Here is a 24,473-nt window from a genome sequence, read left to right on the forward strand (position 1 = left end):
CCGGACACCCAGGGTTCGTCGACCCCGAGGGGTACCAACCACCCAATTTTGACGTGGATGCATACGCCCGTTCCTCCGCTCCGCGGTATTCGCAGTGATTATCTCAGATTCAGGAGGATTATTCCGTTGAACCCACTTCGGAAGAAGGCCGAGGCGGGGGAGGAGACCGATAAGGTGGAAGCTCCAGGGCGGAGGCGGAGGAGGAGGAGGATCTAGGCCGGCATCCGTACGGCCCAAAGAAAATCTGGCGGTGTACAGCGTCTCGTACGATCCCATAGTACGAAATCAATAACCCCGGATGTGCTTCTGAGAAAAGGTCACCTAGGCCTACCACCAGATTAAGCCGAAGGGGTCCCACCGCCGCACATATAAGATGCTCCGCGCTCACTTTGACCAAGTCGACAGGGAGGTCTAACGATTCTGCGCCATCCACAAGAATGAAGCGGCTCATTACCAAATAGGAGCCACGGGAGCCGACATTCTGAGGTCGGCCTTGCGGGTCTACTTCGACGACATCGGGAAACAATTCAAATATGTCGATGTTTGGGAGGTCATCAAGAACGAGGAAATGTGGGCCGGCGGTGTGCGGTCGAGCACAGGCTCGACCTCGAAGCGCACGAAGCACACGGGGAGTGGCCAATCTCGTCTGGTTAGGGAGGTTCGAGCAGCGGGCCACAAGAGTTTGCCTCGCAGGAGGTTGAGACCCTGACAGACGATGCTGGGGGGTCCTCTCGTGGGTGCCGTCGGCCGCAAGGGAGAAATGCGGCGAAGGCGGCTAGAGGGAAGAGGGGCCGAGCCGAATCAAGCCAGGCGGGCTCGGGCTCGGGGGACCCCCCAACTTCCTTATGGCCATGTATATGGCCGCCACAATGGCGGACACTTCCCGCATGACGCCCGCCCAATACCAAGCCTGGGTTAACGGAATTACGTTTATGGCAGCTCAACTTGGCATTCCGCCTCCTCACGGCTTCAGTGCACCTCCACCGCATTCGGGGGATGATTTGCCGGCGGAGTAGTTTTTTTATTTTCTATAAAATTGTATTTTAAATTATGTTATTTTTATTTTTTTAGGATTTGAATTAAGTCTTTTTTTTTTATTTTTTTAAATTTTAAGTTGATTTTTATTTTATGTTGTAATTTTATTTTATTTTTAATGAAGTGTGTTTTTTTTAAATGAATTTGGTTGGAAATAAAAAAAAAATGAAATTGAATGAATAGTAATTTAAGGGACAGTTAAGGGACGGAGGGTTGCAGGTTCCGTCCCTTAGTTAAGGGATAGAGTAAAAAAGTACAGTGAGGCCCGCGAATAGTAATTTAAGGGACGGTTTAGTGACGGCGTTGTGGATGCCCTTAAAGGCCATTGATAAGGCTCATTTCATGCATCGGTTTAAGGGTAAAATATACTCTACTTGATCGGTTTATCACGCAAAGCAAGTGTTAAATGTGCAGGAATGCCGCTTGACCAAGGCAACAAGGCCCAACTGATCAAGCGAGTACAATAGGCGAAAAAGGCCAGATTTCGGGGGAAGTTGATCAAGGGGAGTAATCAAGCAGTTAAGGAGGGGACCACTGGATGTCAGAAGAAGGACACGCGAGGCTATGAGCTGGATGGTGCGTAGCATTCTGTTATAAAAAACAACGTTCTAGAAGGGGACACGTGCTGAAATATGAGACGCAAGGACGGAGCTGAGTCACGATTCTGTTGCTGAAAAGCGTCGTCATTCTAGAAGAAGAGCACGTAGCAATCAATGAGTCGCTCACTCTCAGCATGAGCGAATATTCCATGCCAAGATCGTTATCCAGCTGGAGGTCGTGCCAAACCTATAAATAGAGGATGTGCCACCAGATGAAAAAAAGAATCCGATCATTTACTTTCCTAGAATAGCTTAGCTTAGCTTAGATAAAGTAATGCTTAGTTAGAAAGGGCGATCGAAGGAGCGCTGCAGAATACTTGATATCGGTCGGCGTTTTCTTAAGTTTTCCGCCGAGGATCTCCTCGGTTTTACTTGCTTTCGTAATTTCCAGAGTGTTAGCTTAGTTTAAATTTCACGTTGTACTGTTCTAGTTTAATCGAAGTTGTTTTCGTTTTCATCATCGCATTTACAGCTTTAGTTTCAATTTCGTTACGATGCACATGACCAGTAGTTAAATTTACATTGTTCAAGTTAGCCAGTTTATTTCTGCCTAGAGTAAAATCAGTAGTTAAAAACTCCCAAGTTAAAGCGTGGCAGCAGCCAACCCCCTATTCACTATTCACACACTTGATACACCAACTTCTCTGTGGGATCGACCCTGAACTTGCCGCTTTACTGTTAAAGTAGTGCAAAATTGGGAGTTATAAATTACTTTAATAGGAATCGAGTGAGAGCGAGATTGCATTGATCAAGTGGCAACGACATTTGCTAACTGATCCAACCGGTTCGGTTATCTTCCATATAACTTGATCCATTCACGCAACCTTCCGTTCGAGGCCTTCCAACCATCCTTCAAAATGTGTAACACCTAATTGAGAGCTAAGAAAAGTGGCATATTTAAGGCACTAGTTCCCAAACACAAACTTATTTTGGGAATTTTGGCGCAACATAACATGGATTGACATTTTGTAGAATGCACACAACCACCCGTTGACTACGCAATGAACCCTTGCGCAATTTCTAGGCATTTTAAGTTCAATCCCCTTTCCCACTTCAGATATACTCGTCATAATTCAAATCCTAGCATATTAATATGTTCTTTTAAAAGAAATGTATTAATATAACAACTCTCTTTATTCTAACACTATACTATAATTTTAGGCAATTAGATCTAAATATCATGAGATTCTCAAGCTGCCATGTGGTAGCCTATTTTAATTATATTGGAATATAAAAAAAATGCTATTAGACAAAATCGGTATTATCAAATTTCAGTCTATTACCATATTGCAGTGCTACTCTATGAATATTGCACTGTTACGCGTCTGCATCATTCGTAATAGTTTTTTACATTACCAGATTGCAGTGTTACTCTATGAATATTGCAGTATTACCAAGTAGTATTTGCAGTTTACATATTATCAAATCCGTTTCTGAATTAATTTTTTGAGAATGGACAAAAATACCCACGCCTGCAATATCCAACACATAAGACTGCAATCCGAATTCTATTTCTTCAATTCAATCATAGGCGTCCATCTTATAGATCTAAGAGCTATGATTAGTGGTATGTTGTCACTCTAAATATGTTGGCACCCTAATGCTACCCTTATATGATATCTTTATCTTTGGTTTGATAGACAAAAAACCCAATGGATCCACACAAGAGGGGATTAAAGGCTATCGTTATCTCATCCAGTTGAAGATTGATCCACTTAAGTATTTTCATTTAGAGTATTTTTATCAGAATATTTTTTTCAAGCCATATGCGGCTATGTTTTTAGATTTACTTCCAGCTAGTAATTAGCAAGAATTGTTTTGAACTTTATTTTTCCAGACAACTAAATTCAAATTTCCAGCTATTCAATTCGTTCTATTGTGTTTATATCTATCTGTGTTATTTAGAAGAGGTCTATCCAACATAGTTTTGGCATTACTTATGATATTTCTTTTGTTTTTAATAAGGAGAAAACATAATTAAAAGCACTATGACTAAATCCAATTGTGAGATAGTATATAATAGATCTTTTAGTTTACTTGTTCTCACGGCAGTAATTTCTAAGGATAGAAAACTACGGTTGATCGTGACTTAATGGGGATTAAAGAAACGAGAAAGAAAGAGAAAAAGTGTACAACTTGACCCTAGCTGGAAATCGTAGAAGTAACTTGAATAAAATGGGATTAACTAGAAAGAATCGGATTATTTTCTCAACAATGTAGCAAAACTTGACGGAAATAATATCTCAATGGAAGCGTTCAAGAGCTAATAATGTCACATGTGAACATGACACATTCTGAATATTTAAATCAAAGGTATAGGACTATTTTGGTCCTAAACATTTTTATAAAGTATGCATAGCTAAGTTGACACGTGCCAAAATATACTTTTTAATATCCCAATCTTCCTTTTTCTTAAACCAACAACCAAGTATTCCAATTAGAGAAGCCCAAACTCTTGATTCCTCTTTTCTCATCCGGATAAACCATCCCACCATACACCACATAAAAGCATCATTGAAGCGAGCCAGACTTAAACTTGAGAATTCACTCTCCACGTTATCCACCACTCCATTCCACAATCATTCCTTAATTGGGGTTTGGAGCAAGTCAAGAGGAAAAGATCGAAGACTTCAAGATTCATCCTTCGGGTTTTATCTTGATTGTTTTTAAGGTTTTCATAGTCCCTTTGTCCCATAAAAAATGAAATGTTTTTCTTTTTGAGTTGTTCCATTAAAATTGAAACGATTCCTAAAATGAAAACAACATCATTTCTCATTTTTCATTTCTCTTACTTTATTCTCTCCTCGTTAACTCACAAAAAACACTACATAAAATTCTGTGTCGAAGACCAAATATTTCATTTCTAATGGGACAGAGGGAGTACTTGATAATGGATTTTGTCACCTCGTCTATAGATAACTAATTTGTTGAATTTTAGGGATTTGAAAGTAACTATTTATGTTTATTTGATTCCTATTTTAATATACTTATACTCCCTCCGTCCACCATTTATAGTCCATTTTGATTCGGCACAAGTTTTAAAAAATTGTTTGATTTTATAAAGAAAATTGGGAAAATGAATTAGTGAAATATGGGCTCCACTTTTATATATATTTTAAAAGAATGTGAGTGTAATGGTTTAATTGAATGGTGGGCCCACTTACCTAAAATGGAATAAACAAATGGGACATTAAATTATGAACATTTCGAAACGGAAAAATGGACTTTGAATCACAGATAAACAGAGTATTTCCTTCGTTCAATTCTGTTTGTTAACGATTTGAGTTGCGTAACAAAACTTGTATGATTTGATGGCATGTGGGGGAATTGAAAGAGAATCCATGTGTTAGATTATAATTGATGAGTCTATAGTTAATATCCTAACAAAGGTAAACCTAAGAATGATGACTTTTTAAGGGTCTAATTAATTTGATGACTTTAAGGGTCTAATTAATTTGTTTGGAGTTAGTGGCTAAGATTGACAATCTTGATGCTAGTAATTAGGTGAATCTTACTAGTAACCACAAAGTCGTTATTTGGACAATCTTGATGCTAGTAATTAGGTGAATCTTTCAATTAATTGCTCTGTTTACTTGTTTTACATAGTTTAAAATCAACTAAACCCCATATGCTTACTATTGGCTATACTAAATCTACTATGTATACTTGTTGATATTTTTAATGCTAATAAATTGAGCATCAAGAGAATTATATACATACATTAATAATCTAAATATAGAGATTCTAATACTCTATTCGTCTCATTCAAGATGTCCACCTTTCCTTTTTAGTCTGTGTCACTCAAAATGTCCGCTTTCTATATTTGAAAATAAATCTGTCTCTCCTTTCTCCTTACTAAAATATTTAATCACATTTTTCACTCTAGTTTATAACATACAACTACTCGACCTAAATTCTAACCGTTAGATCACAAGATCCAATGGACTGCAAGTATTTTAAGTTTTACTTATACTTAGCGTTTGGATATGAATACATCCCTAGGTCCCTATATATATATATATATATATATAGGGTCATGATCTATGGCAAACACCTCTTAACCATATAACTAGAGAACAAATCATAGCCACAAGATCAAGAAAATCAATGACTAGTATTAATATATGTGATTTTTGAATTTAAAGGAAAATCAATTCCCTCTTATCACAAATAAGAAGACGGGGGTATAATTGTCATTTAACAAACAAAATAGATCAAACAAAGTGATCGAATCGGACGCCGAGGTGTTCTCGGAAGGAGATGAATTTCATGCTCTTCGCAGCGATTCGCGTATTCTTCTCTCAGATTCCAGCAATAGACACGACGGTCGATTCCGGTGAGAGAGAAGAAATAATCTGGAGCTTAATCGCACACTGTGATGAATTCGAATTGGATGATTCCAGAATAAATATCTCAGAATTAGATACCTTCGTCATTTCTGATTTCGGAGTAGATACATTCGTCATCTCAGAGGGGTATATTTTATTCATAAAATCATCGCCAAAGCTAATTTTCTGAAATATTATAATCATATTGGTTATATTTTATGTTAGGGGTATATTTTAATCATAAAATCATCGCCAAAACTAATTTTCTGAAATATTATAATCATATTGGTTAAACTGAGTCAAACGCAATATTATCATGAAGCATAATAATAAATAAGAGTGAAGTAAAATCATGCTAAGAGTAATGTGTTTTGTAAACAAGAGTGAAGTAAAATCATGCTAAGAGTGATGTGTTTTGTAAACAAGAGTGAAGTAAAATCATGCTAAGAGTGATGTGTTTTGTAAACAAGAGTGAAGTAAAATCATAATAAGAGTGATGTGTTTTGTGAACAAGAGTGAAGTAAAATCATACTAAGAGTGATGTGTTTTGTGAACAAGAGTGAAGTAAAATCATACTAAGAGTGATGTGTTTTGTGAACAAGAGTGAAGTAAAGAGTGATGTGTTTTGTGAACAAGAGTGAAGTAAAATCATACTAAGAGTGATGTGTTTTGTGAACAAGAGTGAAGTAAATCATGCTAAGAGTGATGTGTTTTGTGAACAAGAGTGAAGTAAAATCATGCTAAGAGTGATGTGTTTTGTGAACAAGAGTGAAGTAAAATCATGCTAAGAGTGATGTGTTTTGTGAACAAGAGTGAAGTAAAATCATGTTAATAGTGATGTGTTTTGTGAACAAGAGTGAAGTAAAATCATAATAAGAGTGATGTGTTTTGTGAACAAGAGTGAAGTAAAATCATAATAAGAGTGATGTGTTTTGTGACCAAGAGTGAAGTAAAATCATAATAAGAGTGATGTGTTTTGTGAACAAGAGTGAAGTAAAATCATGCTAAGAGTGATGTGTTTTGTGAACAAGAGTGAAGTAAAATCATAAAAAGTCTACAAAAATAATATGTCACCCTTTAATTTATGTAGTATTTATATTTCCCCATTTCAATTTCATTTTCAACATAAGTAAGCTAAGAAATGTAAAATAATCAAATATACCCCCATGAAATAAACTATTTATGGAATTAGCCGATGCATAAAAATAAAATTGACTGTAAAATGTAGATTGTACACAACAATACATGAAGAAGAACAAAGTAAAAAAAAATACAGCATTTATAAAATTTACTGAAAAATATAGAACATACTTAGCGATGGCGATCAACGTAGGAAAAGCGCAACAGCAATAATTAATGAAAGCAATGTCGAAAAACACAGCAACAACTTAGTTCAATCTTGATTATGAAGAAGACATCTTCCTGCAGTTGGTCCTGATCTCTCCTCTGCCCCCCGTCAATGGCGAAATGTTCCCCATTTTTACCATCGACTTAGCAAACTGGTCGAAGAAGAGTTCCTCGCTCTCTGTGTATCTCTTCACCAGCTCCAGTGATTCTTCACTCTTGGTCACCAGCACTTCATCCGCCGCGCTTCCTCAAATTCTCCTCTCATTTTCAGGAGAATGATCCCCGCCGTCACAGGATTTTCTGCGGAAACAATTTCGATCCCTCCGCCGCAAAAATGGGGGTTTCCCGACGACTCCACCTCCGCGCCGCCGCCGCCGCCGCCGTGTTCCTCACCTCCCTCGCCGCACTTGGACGCAGATTTGGAAGGAGAATCGAAGCAGATTTGATAGCAGAGAATGGAAGGAAAACCGCATAATTTGAGTGCATAATTAAATTTCATAATGTAATTTCCAAAAATACCCTTTGCCTATTTTGTATTATTAAAATAAATAATATTTGTTTCATTAAGATGTGTGGCTGAGATTTGTTCTCTAGTTATACACTTAAGATTAGTTATATCTTGATCACTAACTTATATATATATATATATATATATATATATATACTGGGGGGGGGCACTATGGTGCCATCATAGATAGGGTAACACCATACCACCAATATAGTCCGTTAGATCTGGAAATCAAATGCCCAAGATTAAATTTCGCGAACAGACTACAATTTGTTGTCTAATGTATTAGGAATTGTTGTCGTGTATTTTAGTCATTTCATAATATTTTAAAATCAAAATTGGGGATATCCCCCAAAAATAGCGGGACTCTTCACATCCCCCTCTTTCTCTCCCATACCGCCATTACTCTCCCTCCAACCATCCGCCAATTCACAAATTGAGAGAAACCCTAACTTCACAAGATCCCGCCGCCTCCGCCTCTACACCGTGAATTGGCGATTAACCCTCACTTCGACTGCGATTAACCCTCACTTCGACGGCGAACTAGAAGCAACTTTCCGATGGCGAACTCGAATCACAATTGACAGAGATATTTTATATTTCCGACGGCAGTATGGTTTTTTATTTCTGGAAATCGATTTTCAGAGATGCAATGGTGATATGAAGGTTTTTTTTATAGTCGCGAGTTCAGTTTTTTGGTAAATTTTTAATCAGTGTTTTTGATGTTTTTCGCAATTGTATAGCGATTTTGCTCGGTGTAATGGTAATTTTGCTATTGTATGGAGATTTTGCTTTATGTATTGGTGATTTTTGCAATTGTATGATGATTTCTTCTAGTTTTATCGCGATTTTGTTATATGGATTTGAGGTTTTTTCAAGATTTCGGTTGATGTTTTGGAAAACCTAGTTGATGTTTTGGAAAACCTAGATAAAGCTCGGTTAGGTATTGGAACTTAATTTCATACATAATTTTGCATTATATTGTGCTACAAAAAGATAGGACCGATAGATGTGGAGAAGATGGTTGCGGAGTACAAGAAACCATAAACAATGAATGAACTCAGTACTGAAACATGTAGCTTTGCAGTTTTATTTTGGTGTAGACACTGTGGGTGACTTAATTTGATTAACTTTTTTTCTATAGTTGTTTTGACTTCAGTTAATTATAAAATGCTTGCATGCTTGAGATTAAATATAGGTAAAGAATGCATCTCAACATTATACATAATATTGTTATTAGGTGCACTGCAACTCATATAACCGTGTACTACAATCTCAACACAAACTAAGTTGTTCTCATCAGTAATATGAAAACTGCAATATTGTTGTGGTAACACTGCAACATTCATTGAACAACACAACAATATGATAATGTAAAAATTTGTAATTAAAAATGATTGAAGTTACACTTATTACTGAAATGGAAGACAACCTAGAAACAATAGTATAAAATTAATAATTAATCCTTTTGGAAATAATAGATTGAAGCAAATAGTGTGGTCTGCAATCGTTACATTATGACTGCAATATGGGGATACTAATACTGTAATATACAATGTATAAGACTGCAATATGGCAATACTAATACTGCAATATACAATGTATAAGACTGCAATATGGCTACTAAACAGAATCAGAAACAGAGTAATATTCAACCAAAACCTTCTCGTCAATCAAAATCACAAAATACTCTTCGATCTGACAAAACTGACAAACAATCCATCACTAAATATGACAATAATCCATAGAGCGACAGACAACACATGAAAAAGTGATCTAGAATTGATAATGTAACGAAGCCCACCTTCTGGAAAAACATCCAGATCAAAGTTGATAATCGATTCACCCATATTCGAACGAATTTGTGGAATGAATTGAAGAGAGAACAAAAATCGATTGCACAGGTGGTGTGATGAATCGCACAGACCATGTGATTGAATAGGTCAAATTGAGATGAACTCAAACTGAATTGAACAGATTGCGTGTAATTTGGCGATAGATATTGTAGAATCGGGAATCAAAATCGAGATTGGTTGAAAATTTTGAAGAATCTAGCGTGAACTGGGTTGAGAATGGAAGGAAAGTGGCGCGAATTGTTTCTATATCATATGATAAAGTAATTTACTAAATTGCCCTTCAGCCTTTTAATATGATTAAATAAAAATAAAATGAGTTGCCATGTGGCAGCTTAGTAACCATCTGATTTCTAGATCCTAGGGTTAATATTGGTGGTATGATATCATATTAAAAGGTATTGTCATTTTAATACACTACTATACTAATATGCTAACTAATTTTAAAGTGCTAATGTACCTCTAATCACGTGCTGCCACGTGGCACAGAAAATGCAATATTGTAAATATTAAAATGCAATATACATTTGTAGAAACTGTAGATGGATTTCGTCAGATTGCATTTTAGTTGTAGACAGATTGCATTTTGTATTGTTGAGTTTTGCATTTTAGATATAGACTGTTTAATTTGCATTTTATATATTGACAGATTGTATTTATATACAATGTATTTTGCATTGAAGACAATTTATGTTAAAATGCAAAACTCAACAATATAAAATGCAATTTGCCTAAAACTAAAATGCAATATACGGAAATACATAAATAGCTTCACAAATGTATATTGCATTTTAGTGTTTTCAATATTGCATTTTTCGTGACACATGGCAACACATGATTGGAGGTACATTAGCACTCTAACTAAGGATGCGCCCTAGTCCTCCATATATGTATATAGGGGAGCGTTATTCTCCTATTCATCCCTTAGATCCTTTATTCTTCTTAATATGGGCCGTTAGATCTCATTCATCAACGGTCCAGATGATCTGCATTATTACACTATAATGGTGCATTATTAGTCGGTGTGCATTATTCAATTGAAAATCTGCATTATTACACTATAATGGTGCATTATTAGTCGGTGTGCATTATTCAACTGAAAATCTGCATTATTAAATGACACGTGGCACCAATCTAACCGTCGGATGATAAAATCGTGGGGCTGAGATTAAAAAGAACAAAGAACAAAAGATACAAAAAGGATATATAGGGGTGCATTAAAATGATAACCATATTTATGGTGATAACCATATTTATGGTGATAACCTAGGCATGCACAACGGTTCCGAACCGCCGGTTCCGGTTCATGAACCGGCGGTTCACGGTTCATCATATGCATGAACCGGAACCGGCCCGCCAACGGTCCCGGCGGTTCCGGTTCAAAAAACCGCCGGTTCACGAGGCGGTTCAAAACTGCCGGTTTTTTGCCTGAACCGCCGGTTCCGATTCATGAACCGGCGGTTCAACCGAAATTTTTTAAAAAAATATTTATTTATAAAAAATGATTTTTATATTTAAAAATAATTTTTACAAATAAATGAATACAAGAAATTCATAATAGCCCATATATATTTGATGGGCTTGCGAATTTATGAAACCATTCTTGGTTGTTTCTCTTTTATAGAGACATCCTTGAATGTTTTATGTTTCACTTTCGATGTGGGACAAAGTCATTCTTGGTTGTTTCTCTTTTATAGAGACATCCTTGAATGTTTTAGGTTTCACTTTCGATGTGGGATAAAATCATTCTTGGTTGTTTCTCTTTTATAGAGACATCCTTGAATGTTTTGTGTTTCACTTTCGATGTGGGACAAAATATGTTGAAGTATTTTCTTTTTTAACTACATGTTTAGAGCATTCATTTATCTTTTTCCAATGTGGGATACAAAATTTTCTTTTGTCTTCTACCTTCATGTTTTGTATAATATATAAACAAAATTATTATTCAAATATATTATTGATTGATGAAAATAAAGAACTATTGAGAAATATGAGTTGTATATAGAAAATATTGATTTGTATAATAATTATTGTTAGGTTTATATAATTTGTATAAGAATTATTCTTTTAATGTGTATAATATTATTTATTAGTTAACATATACATAAATTTATAAACATAAGCAAATCATTAATGATAAATAACTAATGAATAATAGTTTATGTAATAATATTTGTTATTAATTTATAATAATAGAAGATAGAGTATTAATATAGACGAAGAATGATGGACGATCTATCATATACTTATAAATAATGACTTTTATCCCACATTGAAAGAAAGAATAACACATCCAAGAATGTGTAACTATAAAAAGAATAATCCAATACACTCTCTTCCAATTTAAATGCTCAAGTCCAATATTAAGTATTGATATTTTAAAAATCAAAAGGTTTAACTTGAAGTAGTGTTTATTAATTTTTATAAATAAAATGTATTCATTATAAGTTGTAATTTTTAGTCTTATTTAAATTTATTATCAATAAAATTATAATTTTCACCTTATTGTTTGAAATTTGTTTAAGCACATTTTATACATAATAAAGACTAAAGAGCAAAAAAAAAATACTTTGTACTTAAAGTTGGATTTGATTTTTAAAATGTCAATACTTGGATAAGAGTATATCGGATTTGATTTAATTTGGAAGAGAGTATATTGCATTATTCTCTTTTATAGTTACAAATTCTTGGATGTATTACTCTTTCTTTCAATGTGGGATAAAAGTCATTATTTGTATGTTTATAATAGATCGTCCATCATTCTTAGTCTATATTAATACTCTATTTTCTATTATTATAATTTAACAACAAATATTATTACGTAAACTATTATTCATTAGTTCTTTATCATTAATGATTTGCTTATGTTTATAAATTTATGTATATGTTAACTAATAAATAATATTATTCACATTGAAAGAATAATTCTTATACAAATTGTATAAGCCTAACAATAATTATTATACAAATAAATATTTTTTATATACAAATCATATTTCTCAATAATTCTTTATTTTTATCAATCAAGAATATATTTGAATAATAATTTTGTTTATATATATCATACAAAACATGAAGAAAAGTAGAAGTCAAAAGAAAGTTTTGTATCCCACATTGGAAAAAGATGAATGAATGCTCTAAACATGTAGTTATAAAAGAAAATACTTCAACATATTTTGTCCCACATCGAAAGTGAAACATAAAACATTCAAGGATGTATCTATTAAAGAGAAACAACCAAGAATGATTTTGTCCCACATCGAAAGTGAAACATAAAATATTCAAGGATGTCTCTATAAAAGAGAAACAACCAAGAATGATTTTGTCCCACATCGAAAGTGAAACATAAAACATTCAAGGATGTCTCTATAAAAAAGAAACAACCAAGAATGATTTTGTCTCACATCAAAAGTGAAACATAAAACATTCAAGGATGTCTCTATAAAAGAGAAACAACCAAGAATGTTTTCATAAATTCACAAGCCCATCAAATATATATGGGCTATTATGAATTTCTTGTATTCATTTATTTGTAAAAATTGTTTTTAAATATAAAAATCAATTTTTATAAATATCTTTTTTTTTTAAAATTCGGTTGAACCGGCGGTTCAAACCGGCGAACCGCTGGTTCACGGTTCAACACTACTTCGACCCTGAACCGGCCGGTTGGAACCGGCAACCCGCCGGACGGTTCAAACCGCCGGTTCCGGTTCATGAACAGGCGGGCCTGAACCGGCGGTTAACCGCCGGGCCGGTTCGGTTTGTGCACGCTTAGTGATAACCTAATAACCTATCATTTTATGGGTCAAAAATATCATTTTTACTAAAAATGATATTTATACACTATAAAATGATATCAGCATGCATAGAATGACACTTTTAATCCATAAAATTATATTCTATTTTAATATATATATATATAGGGGCGTGATATACTACAAACTCCTTTAGTGTACAAACTACAAACTTAAATCTCAACCACTATTTATAATTAATCTACGGTCTTAATATATGGGATCTTCAAATGTCAACGTTTCCTATAAATCAGTCAGCAGAGGGTAATTTAGGGTCAAAAGAAATAAGTTGATATCATTAATTTTGTTGAGATGATGAAATCCCGTTAATCCCGTTAATCTCGTTTTCGCTTTATAGTTCGTTTTTTTGTTTGTTTTGTTGAGAATTCCACACGAATCACCTAGCCACCCCCCGCCCTGTTATTTTTTCTTTTGTTCTGAGGTTGGAATTGAAATCCCATTGTTGTGAAATTTTTTCATAATTTTTTTTGAAATTTTAGGATGGATGGGGTTGAAACACGGTGTTGACATTGAAATAATATGTAAAATATGATATTAGATGGCGTTGACATTGAAATAATATGAATTAAATCTTTTGTTTGGTGTTGTAATCGACATTATTCATTGACATTTTTTGTGGGTGCTCTCATTGATCTTTTCTGGGTGCTCTCATTGATATTTATTGACATTTTGTGCTGACATTCCAGGTTGAAACATGCTGCTGACATTAACTACTAATATTTTGTCTTTGAAATATGCTGTCACCACATAATGGAATACCGATGTTGCTGCTCTCATTGATCTTTTGCAACTTTCAGTGTTTCAATACACATGCTACATTGATATTTTTTAACAAATGACTAGATGATATTTTTTAACAAATGACTAGTTGAAAATGCACATTAACATTTCTTAATTTGATGTATGTGTTTTCATGCCAGAGTGGCAGTCTGCCTATGAGCGGTGGAATGTGTTATTGACATTATTTTTATCTTTTGTTTTTTTTGTTGGTCTTTGAAATAATATGGTGTTGACATTGAAATTATATGTAAAATATGATATAAGATGGCGTTGACATTGAAATAATATGAATTAAATCTTCTATTTGGTTTTGTAATTGACATTACGCATTGACATTTCTGTGGGTGCTCTCATTGATATTTTTTGACATTCTGTGCTGACATTCCAGGTTAAAACATGCTGTTGACATTCTCTACTAATGGTTTGTCGTTGAAATATGCTGTCACCACAGAATGGAATACTGTTGTGGCTGCTCTCATTGGTCTTTTGCAACGTAGCATGTTTCAATAAACATGCTACATTGATATTTTTTAACAAATGACTAGTTGATATTTTTTAACAAATGAATAGTTGAAAATTCACATTAACATTTCTAGTTTTGCTGTATGTGTTTTCATGCCGGAGAAGAACGCTGAAAAAGAACGTCGGAGAAGATTTGGGATATGAATTTCAACAGGAGATCGAAGTTTATATTGCAATGTTGAATAATTAAGATATGTTATATTTTATGGCTGAATGAGTAATGTAATCTCTTTCCAAAAAATGATAATCATGGTAGTTTGGGAGAATGGAGGTAAATTAGGGCGTCATCATTTACTAATCACGCCTAGGAACGGTTACAAACAATTCTGGTTATGATTATACCAGATTGGAGTGAAATGAGGATGTATGTAACTGCTGGCAAAAAACGATTTCCATATACACCCCCGCTGACATAAATTGTACTGCTCGGTGACATCGAATTTGTAACCTCCTAACAGCCGTAGATTAGATACAATGATGGTGTGTGATTACAGATTGTAGTTTGTATTATAAATGGGAGTTTGTATTTGATCACACCTCTATATATATATATATAGTTGTATTCAAATCCTTTTCCCCTTATTAATCCTTTCTCCTTCTTAATCACAGGCGTTGATTTATGCTGATCTAATGGACTAAATCTTTGGCTGAAATGATCATATTTCATGAATTTTTAACATGAGAAGGGCAAAATAGAGAATCTCTATTGGAGTTAGTTATGGAATGGTCCATGATTTCTTCCGTTGAGGATTTCTGCAATTTTCCATCAAGATTTGTTCAGATTTCGTTTAATTCTTTCTCCATCGACGAGAGCAAGCTCTACGATCTGTTCAGCCACGTTGCGCCCGTCGCCTCCCTCAGGATTTGCAGAGATGTGACGCGCCGATCGTCGCTCGGATATGCCTACGTCAATTTCAATTCTCCGACCGACGGTGATCGTAATTCATTCTGTTTTTTCATTAGCATGCATCTCCAATTCATTACTCCACATATTTTTTTTGTTGGAATATCATTGAATTAATAGTGATGATGGTGTGATTTGATTATTCAGATCCCCAATCTGAATGAACTGTGTGTGTACAATTTTCCAATTCGTATTTCCTTATGAATTATTATTCTCATTTAGCAGCTTATAAGTGATGATAGATACAATTCCTGAGTGAAATGTTTTATGTTTGATGGCTTAAAATTGTGATAATGTTCAGGTTCTAATGCAAAAGATGCTTTGAATTTCACTCATGCCAATGGAAAGCTAATCCGGATAATGTTCTCTCACAGAGATCCTAGCCTCCGGAAAAGTGGATATCCTAATCTCTTCATCAAGAATCTGGATCAAGCAATCGACACAAAGGCGCTCTTCGAGACCTTCTCTGCGTTCGGAACTGTGCTCTTTTGCAAGATCGCAGTCGATCACAACGAGAACTCGAGGGGCTATGGCTTCGTGCAGTTCGACAAGGAAGAAGCCGTGCAAAACGTACACATAATGTACATATTGTATAGTATAATGCGTAGTTTAGTTTCTGTAATGCATTATTTGTGATATGCAATGAACATTTATACTGAAGCGTTTAATTTAAGTTGTATCGTCTTTCGATGTTTGGCGCATATTTCTTGTTTTCCCTAAGGGTTTAACAAGCCTAGGGGCTAGGGTGTAGTATGTTCTAAGTCTAAAAAACGTTGTCCAAATACACGAGCTGCAGTAATTCGTCTGGGGTTGCACATAATGTATATTTTGTATAGTATAATGCGTAGTTTAGATTCTATAATGCATTATTTGTGATATGTAATGAACATTTATCCTGACCCGTTTAATTTAAGTTGTGCCGTGTGTCGTTGTTTGGCGAACATTTCTTGTTTTCCTAAGGATTTGATAAGCCTAGGGGCTAGGGTGTAGTATGTTCTAAGTCTAAAAAACGTTGTCCAAATACACGAGCTGCAGTAATTCGTCTGGGGTTGCACATAATGTATATTTTGTATAGTATAATGCGTAGTTTAGGTTCTGTAATGCATTCTTTGTGATATGTAATGAACATTTATCCTGACCCGTTTAATTTAAGTTGTGCCGTGTGTCGTTGTTTGGCTAACGTTTCTTGTTTTCCCTAAGGGTTTGACAAGCCTAGGGGCTAGGGTGTAGTATGTTCTAAGTCTAAAAAACGTTGTCCAAATACACGAGCTGGAGTAATTCGTCTGGGTTTCCACATGCATAACGCGTAGGCATATTTTAAAACAGATATACATAATGTACATATTATGTAGTATAATGCTTAGTTTAGTTTCTGTAATGCATTATTTGTGGTATGTAATGAACATTTATCCTTACCCATTTAATTTAGGTTGTGCCGTGTTTCGATGTTTTACGCACGTTACTTGTTTTCCCTAAGGGTTTAACAAGCCTAGGGGATAGGGTGTAGTATGTTCTAAGTCTAAAAAACGTTGTCCAAATACACGAGCTGTAGTAATTCGTCTGGGGTTGCACATGCATAGCGCGTAGGTATTTTTTAAAACAGTTATACATAATGTACATATTATGTAGTGTAATGCGTAGTTTTAGTTTTTGTAATGCATTATTTGTGATATGTAATGAACATTTATCCTGACCCGTTTAATTTAAGTTGTGCCGTGTTTCGATGTTTGGCGCACGTTTCTTGTTTTCCCTAAGGGTTTAACAAGCCTAGGGGCTAGGGTCTAGTATGTACAAGAGCAACCACATGATGCATAACACAGGATAAATAATGCATTCAAATAACCAAATAATGTACAGAATCACTCAAGTAATGAACATACAAATATTGCATTCATTATTAGACTCATGTACAACAACAGTCTAATGATGCATAAAACAAGATAATTAATGCATAGAAATAGCTAAAGAATGTACAAATATTGCATTCACTCTTAGACTCATGTACATGTTCCGTAAGGCTTCCTTCTTCTGTGGAGTTAAACCCTTTATACAATTCAGAAACTCTTCCGGAGCTGTACTAGTCCCGGCCTCTGATAATCGCTCTCGGAATTTCTGGGCAATTTCTACTGGCAGTATATCATCGACCGCCTCGTTGATGTCCAATCTTAGCTGCTTTGATGTTGTACAACATACAGTATAATAACATACAATTAGTTACATAATGTACAGACTGAATAAAATAATGTGGACAGTTAAACTGCATTCACTTATACACCCTTGTACAGAAGCATCAAAATAATGCATAAAAACTGATACATAATGCATTTTAATAATCAAATAATGTTCTAAATAAATCAACAAATGCACCATGAATATTGCAATCACCCATTATCACATGTCCAACTACAATCACATAACACATAAAACATGATAAACAATGCACTAAAATAACCGAAGGGAGAGAGTGAAAGATGTGTGTTCGTGTTGTGAAAATGCGATGTGCTATGCTAGGTCGAGATACCAAGTCCTATGAATCCACTAGATCACTTGGTCTAGGAACTCAATGGAACACGGAATAATCTGTCGTTGTACACACAAAACTCCCCTTCAAAGATCCCTCAACCCGAATACTATAGATTAGTATAGAGAAGCAGGGGTTGATCCCACGAAGATGGACACGTAAGAAAGCGTTTAGAGACTCTTGACAAAGGCAGCTGCTGCCACGCAAACTGGGTTGAGGTATAACTACTACTAGACCTAGGCAAGAAATGTAAACACTAGACCTAGGAAACTGTAAACATGCTGAGATCAAACATCATCAAGACTAAGGGATATTAAATTCCCTTCCTAGACCGTGTAAACGGCTACCTAATAGAACCAGACAGGAAGCATATAACAGTGGGGACCATAATTCCAGAATTAGCAAGTACGGCAGAAAGGCTGCAAATAACAAACTGAAACTCTAACTAACAGCGACATGCATTTTTTTAACTGAATCAAAAACGAAGATGAAGAAAACAGAGCACGTACCTAGATTCAAACAGAATATAAAAGTTGGGTCGTCGAAAACTTGCAACAAACCAGAAATAACAATGATCTACATATACTCGACGGAATGAAATGAAAACACGAAGGCTAGGCATAAATTTAAACCCACTCTGCTCGGATTCACGTCGGATGCTTAATCCACTCCGGATCCACGCGATCCGAACCAAACAACAACCTCAATCAACTCCATAACTTCCGATCTAACAGATCTAAACCGATCAATACCGAATTCAAACGATTCCACTTAACTCAGCTACAACACCAAATTCAAACCTCCGATTCAACCAACAACAAACTCTGATCAACCCGATCCAGCCATTACTCTGCACAGATTCAGTGAACAATTGCGAAACGCATCCAACACAAGTAAACTAACTCAAACTCCAGATAATCACAAAAAGGAAATCAGAAATCAACATCAACGACATGACAGAAAATTAAACTTGCATTAAACACAGAAATATTCGGTAATAAAAACAGAGGGCCGAGCTCCGAACAGCGAAGCTCGGTGAAATCCACAAAATACGAGAAAATTAGATGGAACTTGTTTCTTCGCCCTCGACAGGACGGTGTTACAACCCAACTGAAATGCTAGAAAGCGAAAAGTGAACCCAAAATGCAAACCCCCAGAATTTCCCTCTAAAGAACCCAAGTGTGTAAAAGAAAAAAGTGAGCTACGAGCCACAGACTGTTAATGAGGCCTCCACCCAGAAGATCCCTCCAGAATGCATGCTTCCTTCCTTATATAGGTGCGGACATAATCTTCTAGAAGCCTTCGTAGAAATCTCCATTCTACCCTTCAGCTCCGAGATTTCCTCCGTCTTGCAATTTGCTCCACAATGCTCACTCATTCGCCAGTTTCCTCGGACCATGTGATTGTCCTCTCTCTTTCCTGAACCTGGCGAAATTCTTCTACACACCTGGCTTAAAACGTGTGTTAGACCCCGTAATTATATGAATTTATCCCCTAGACCTATGCATGAAATTAGCCTTATCAAACTGCTCACACTTAAACCATGCTTGTCCTCACGCATGAAAGATAAGAAAAAGAAATAAGGTGAATTTCAATGCACGGTTCCCAAGAATGACTCTTCAAACAACACTCGAACAAAGAACAGACTCCTGGACCTAGACATACTACAGACTCAAATGATAAACACAAAGGAAAACAAAACACATAAGCATGAACCAGTTTCAACCTTTAGGCGATCGTCCCTCTTAAGTTCTATCCGATCGTCTACAATCTTCAAATCCTCCCATTTCCCTCTTCTGCCTAAACGGTCTATCAGTTTGTCAAGATAGCCTATCGATTTCCTAGCTGTTAGGTTCGCTCAATCACTCATTCCTCACCTGGGATGTTAGGATCAAAGCGCTCTAAAGTCAAAGTTATACCACTGATGCGTCGGGTTATGAGAGTTTCTCCTTCTTACTACTTTTTTCTATTAATTTCCTGGGTCAGGTTACTATTGCTTCCTGCCCTTAAGGAATTTTTCCCTTTTCCTATAACAGATTTTTTTTTCTTCTTTCTTTCTCTGGACTTCGTCCAGCTTATACCTCCAAATTTTTTTTTGTTTCTTTTTTTTTCAATTTACTCCTTCCCTGGACTTCGTCCAGCTTATACCACCAGTTCCTGGACTTCGTCCAGCTTATACCTCCATAACCCCTTTATTTTTTTTTCAACTTTATACTCTACTCCCTTAGCATCAAGTGGCAGCCCATTCTTTCATGTTAGCTCTAAGTGTTTAGGCTTATAACTCGCTCTTATAGTAGGGATGCACAACTAGGTTATCTAAGGCATCTTCTATCGTCCTTACTTCATTCAGGCCGCATTAAGCTTATTAAGGAAAAAGGCATCAAAGTTTATGTGCATCCTATCTTCAATCGCTCTCACTAAGGGGATCTTGCCTTATTATATCACTAGCTCATGCGATACACAAACACAAAAACCTAGGCTAGACCTAAAGACGTCTAAACACATACAAAACAAAAGAAACTGCACTTACTCCCTCCCCCTCCCACTTCACTCCGGCTTGTCCCCAAGCGATCCTAGTGAAGTGGGGAACATGGAAGTAAAACAGTACAAAACCAAGACAAAGCAATCAACCAAAAAAAATGCAAACAAAACACAAACTTCTCACACTTAAACCGAACATCGGGCTAAGTGGAGAAGGTACAACACACATAAGCAAAACATGCTTTAAAACAAAAACAACCTCTTCTCACACTTAGGCCAAACATTAGGCTAAGTGTGTGAAGGCACAACACAGATATATACAAGTTAAAGCATCCTGAGCACAGAACACATAAACTGAAAAGAAAGAAGAAAAGAAAAACAGAAATGGAAAAGTTACTTAGTTTTGGGGGAATCATGTAACACCCCGACTTTTTCTACTCTTTTTATTGTGTTCTTGAAAGGACCGTCGTTTGTACACTTGAAAATTTTTTCGACCTTGTTTCTTTTGTCGAGAGAATAATTTTACAATTTGGCTTTGGGCTATTAATTTTAAGAGTGTTGGGTCATCCAAATTTTCTTATTCTTTAACCAACTTAGCCAAACTCTACAATTTACATGTTGGGCCCAATTTCATCAAAGAACTTTAAGTTTCCAAGCCAATTCATTTTATTTGGAAACCACACTTTGAAGCCCAAGTTTTTTTCTTCTTCTTTCGTTCTTTCTTCTTCTTTCTTCCCATGACCGACGGTTTTCTTCATCCCCTCATGATCGACGGTTTTCTTCCACTCCCCACTTCCTCATCATTACCTACACCCTCCCCAAGCCCTCTAGCACCACTCACTACTTTCATTTGGCAAAAAAAAAAGAGAGAAGAGTGAGGCAGCGGCGATGAGGAAGAGAAATGGCGACGTTAGAAGCGTGAGGGCTCCGGTTCAATCGAACGCAGCAACGTCAGTTCAGCGGCAACGATCCAGCAGTGGCGACGAACAGTGGCCCCCTTGCTGCGTTTTGAAAACTGAAACGAAAGAACATATTTTTTGAAGGAGAACTTATCTTTCGGGGCGGTTCGGAGTTGGTTCGGGGCTGTTCGGAGATGTTTCAGGGGCTGCCGTGTCGTTTCGAGGTTGAATCGGTGAGGAACGATGGCTGTCCGAACAGCAAACAGACAATGCAGTGGCTAATTGCGAATGACGGCGACGCTGCGAGACCTTCGACTGCACAGCAGCGACGACGCAGCAGCGCCGAGCGTCTGTGGTGGACACGGGTGACGAATCGGAGTCAGCAGCGGCGACGTCGGCGGCGAACAGGCTGACCAACGGGCAGTAGCCGACGACGACCGATCTGGACCGTGAGTTGCAGAGTTTACAGTGGTGGAACAAAACGAATTGATAGAGAGATGAGTGATGGTGGTCGAAAGAGGAAAGGGAGCGACGGCGGAGCAGCAACGTTCGTACAGCAGCGTCTCCCGGCTCTGTGCAGCAGCCAACAACAGCAACAACGTGCAGCAACGGGCCGAACAGCGATGGCACCGCTCGTCTGCTCGACGAATTCCGAACAGTAAGTTCCGACACGTTTTTGACCGACCAAATGAACTCCGATTTGACCAATTCTTTTTCCTGAGTAAACTTCATGATGTCTTCTATGTTGTGTGTAAATTTCAACCCTTTTGGACTAAAGATGAATTTTTAGTGAATTTTTGAAGTTAACTGCGCAACTCTGCCGAAAATGTTTTCTCGACCAGTAGGTTACGTGGTTGTTTTAACTGACCTAAAAGGGGTATTTGGACATGAAATTTTAACTGGAAGTCCTTTGATGAGTCTTCTGTATTGTGGTAAAGTTTTAGCCCCAACGGAAGTCGGATGATTTTTAAATGATTTTTATAAAATCGTTGCGCAGTGCTGCCAGTTTTCAAATGAAATTATATATGTGATGAAGTGATAGGATATGCAAAGATGTATGTTATGATGTGATTTATGTGATTGGAAAATATGTTGATATATGTGCTATGTAAATTTTTAAAGGTGAAACATCGCAAGTGAATCGTGATCGCAAGGGAAAGAAAGTGTTTTCGGATTAAGCACTCGAGGTGGGCTTTCAAACTAAAGTATTTTCAAGAGCTTTCGATTTAATATATTGGTTTGAGCATCATTTTATGTGACGAAATTCCTTTTAACTGAGATTGCAAGTATTATTAATTTTATTCGATGATGATGTGATTTATGTGCTTAAAGTGAAATGATTTAAGTGAAAGTGATGTTATGTGATATATGTGTTGATTTATCGAGTGATTTGTGATTTGCTCGACTTGTTGATGTGATGTGAGATGATGCTCGACCTTGACAGAGAAAAAAATGATTTATGCTTCAAATATGTTTTTGAGGAAAATAAAGTTTCAAAGGGAATGTCATGCCATGCTTTTGTTTGAGAAATGCCTATCTGTTTGTTTAGCAAGGGAGTTGTCCCTACTAGACCTATTGAAATCGAATTCGGGTCTGCCTAGGAAGTGAGTTCCTACTCAGGCTAGTGTACACCACGTAGATCGTGCGCTATCTCTTCGAGTTGGCCGGTCTAGTGACTTTGAATGTGGCCGCATTCCTTGTCATGTATGTTGAGATTGTTGAGACGATGTTGTTGAGGTTGTTGAGATGATGATGTTGATGATTGCTTAGTGGGGAGTGAGTCCCTACTATGAGTTTAATCGAATTCGGGTCCTAGCAAGGGTGCGTCCCTACTCGGACTAGTGTACACGATGAGGACCGTGAGTCATCGAACGGGTTGGCCAGTTTTCGTGCCCGTGGAAGTGGCCCCCTTACACGGCACCCTAAAGAACATATATGGCAGTTTCTTAAATGAGTCAAGGAGAAATGGTTGGTTTGAAATGATGAGGAAAAATGATTTGAGGATGAGTTGAAAGTTTGTGTTTGAAATATTTTTAGTGTCTCGGGCCTTTTCAAGTTAAAACCCCGAGGTCACTCAATAGTGGCATGATATACACAACTGTTATAAAAAATTGTTTTGGCATTTGTTCACTGAGTGCATCAAGTACTCAGCCCTGCATGTGTTTTCCCTATGTGCAGGTTGAGCGGTGACGAGCGCGGTGGGTGTTGAGCATAAAAGTGAAGAATGTCTATCAAATGTTCAGAATATGTTGTGTCTTCATACATAGCATTATTCTACTCTCGAGACGCTTCCGCTATATATTGGTACTTTTGAGTTGTCGATTGTAGAGATACTCTGATTGTATTCGAGCTATTCCCATTTGTTTCGGGCTATGGTCGAGTTGTGTTGTTTTCCCCCTTTCTTCCCCGCTTCTTTAATCCTCCCCTAGTCGCGATCAACCGTGTTTTCTATCCTTAGAAAAAGCGGGCGTGACAAATCAATTCGGGGTCTGGCCCCCGCGGGAGCCAGACTAGGGTGGTACGTACGGTCTGGTCACTTTCGCTTTTTTACGTGCCGGTGAGTCCGGTACCTCTTTCACTTTCTCACTTGGTCTGGGTATTGTTTTCTTCACACTTATTGGCTTTGAGGCAGATGGAACAAGTAGGGGTTTTGATACAGGCGGAGGAAACTGGGGAGTTAAACTTCCTTGCCCTGGCTGGGTGGACACCGAGCTGGGTCCAGTGGTAAATTTCGCCTGGGTCGCGGAGCAATTCTCCTTCACCCACTTGGTCATCATCATCATCAGTTCGATAGCCTCCTTCATCTGACCACTGTGTTTCGACGACATCCCCACCAATTCCTTCACACTACCCCGTAGGGCCACAATCTCCTCTCTAACCA

At 36.8% G+C, this 24,473-nt stretch overlaps 1 protein-coding gene across 1 annotated transcript; it reads left to right on the forward strand.

The window, feature by feature from the left end:
- Positions 1–15,505: 15,505 nt before the first annotated feature.
- LOC121777352 (polyadenylate-binding protein-like) lies at positions 15,506–23,931 on the forward strand. The gene is made up of 3 exons (XM_042174593.1): positions 15,506–15,725; positions 15,993–16,261; positions 23,860–23,931. The coding sequence occupies exons 1-3, from the start codon at positions 15,506–15,508 to the stop codon at positions 23,929–23,931; spliced, it is 561 nt and encodes a 186-aa protein (XP_042030527.1).
- Positions 23,932–24,473: the final 542 nt, after the last annotated feature.

Source organism: Salvia splendens, chromosome 2, assembly GCF_004379255.2.
Source record: "Salvia splendens isolate huo1 chromosome 2, SspV2, whole genome shotgun sequence".
NCBI classification, from domain to species: Eukaryota; Viridiplantae; Streptophyta; class Magnoliopsida; order Lamiales; family Lamiaceae; genus Salvia; species Salvia splendens.

What these genes read in the sequence shown, in the direction of transcription:
- LOC121777352 (XM_042174593.1), top strand. Translation starts at nt 15,506, where the DNA reads ATGGAATGGTCCATGATTTCTTCCGTTGAGGATTTCTGCAATTTTCCA. An exon ending in TTCTCCGACCGACGGTGATC is followed by an intron (nt 15,726 to 15,992) that starts GTAATTCATTCT and finishes GATAATGTTCAG; the next exon opens with GTTCTAATGCAAAAGATGCT. An exon ending in AGGAAGAAGCCGTGCAAAAC is followed by an intron (nt 16,262 to 23,859) that starts GTACACATAATG and finishes CTTCATACATAG; the next exon opens with CATTATTCTACTCTCGAGAC.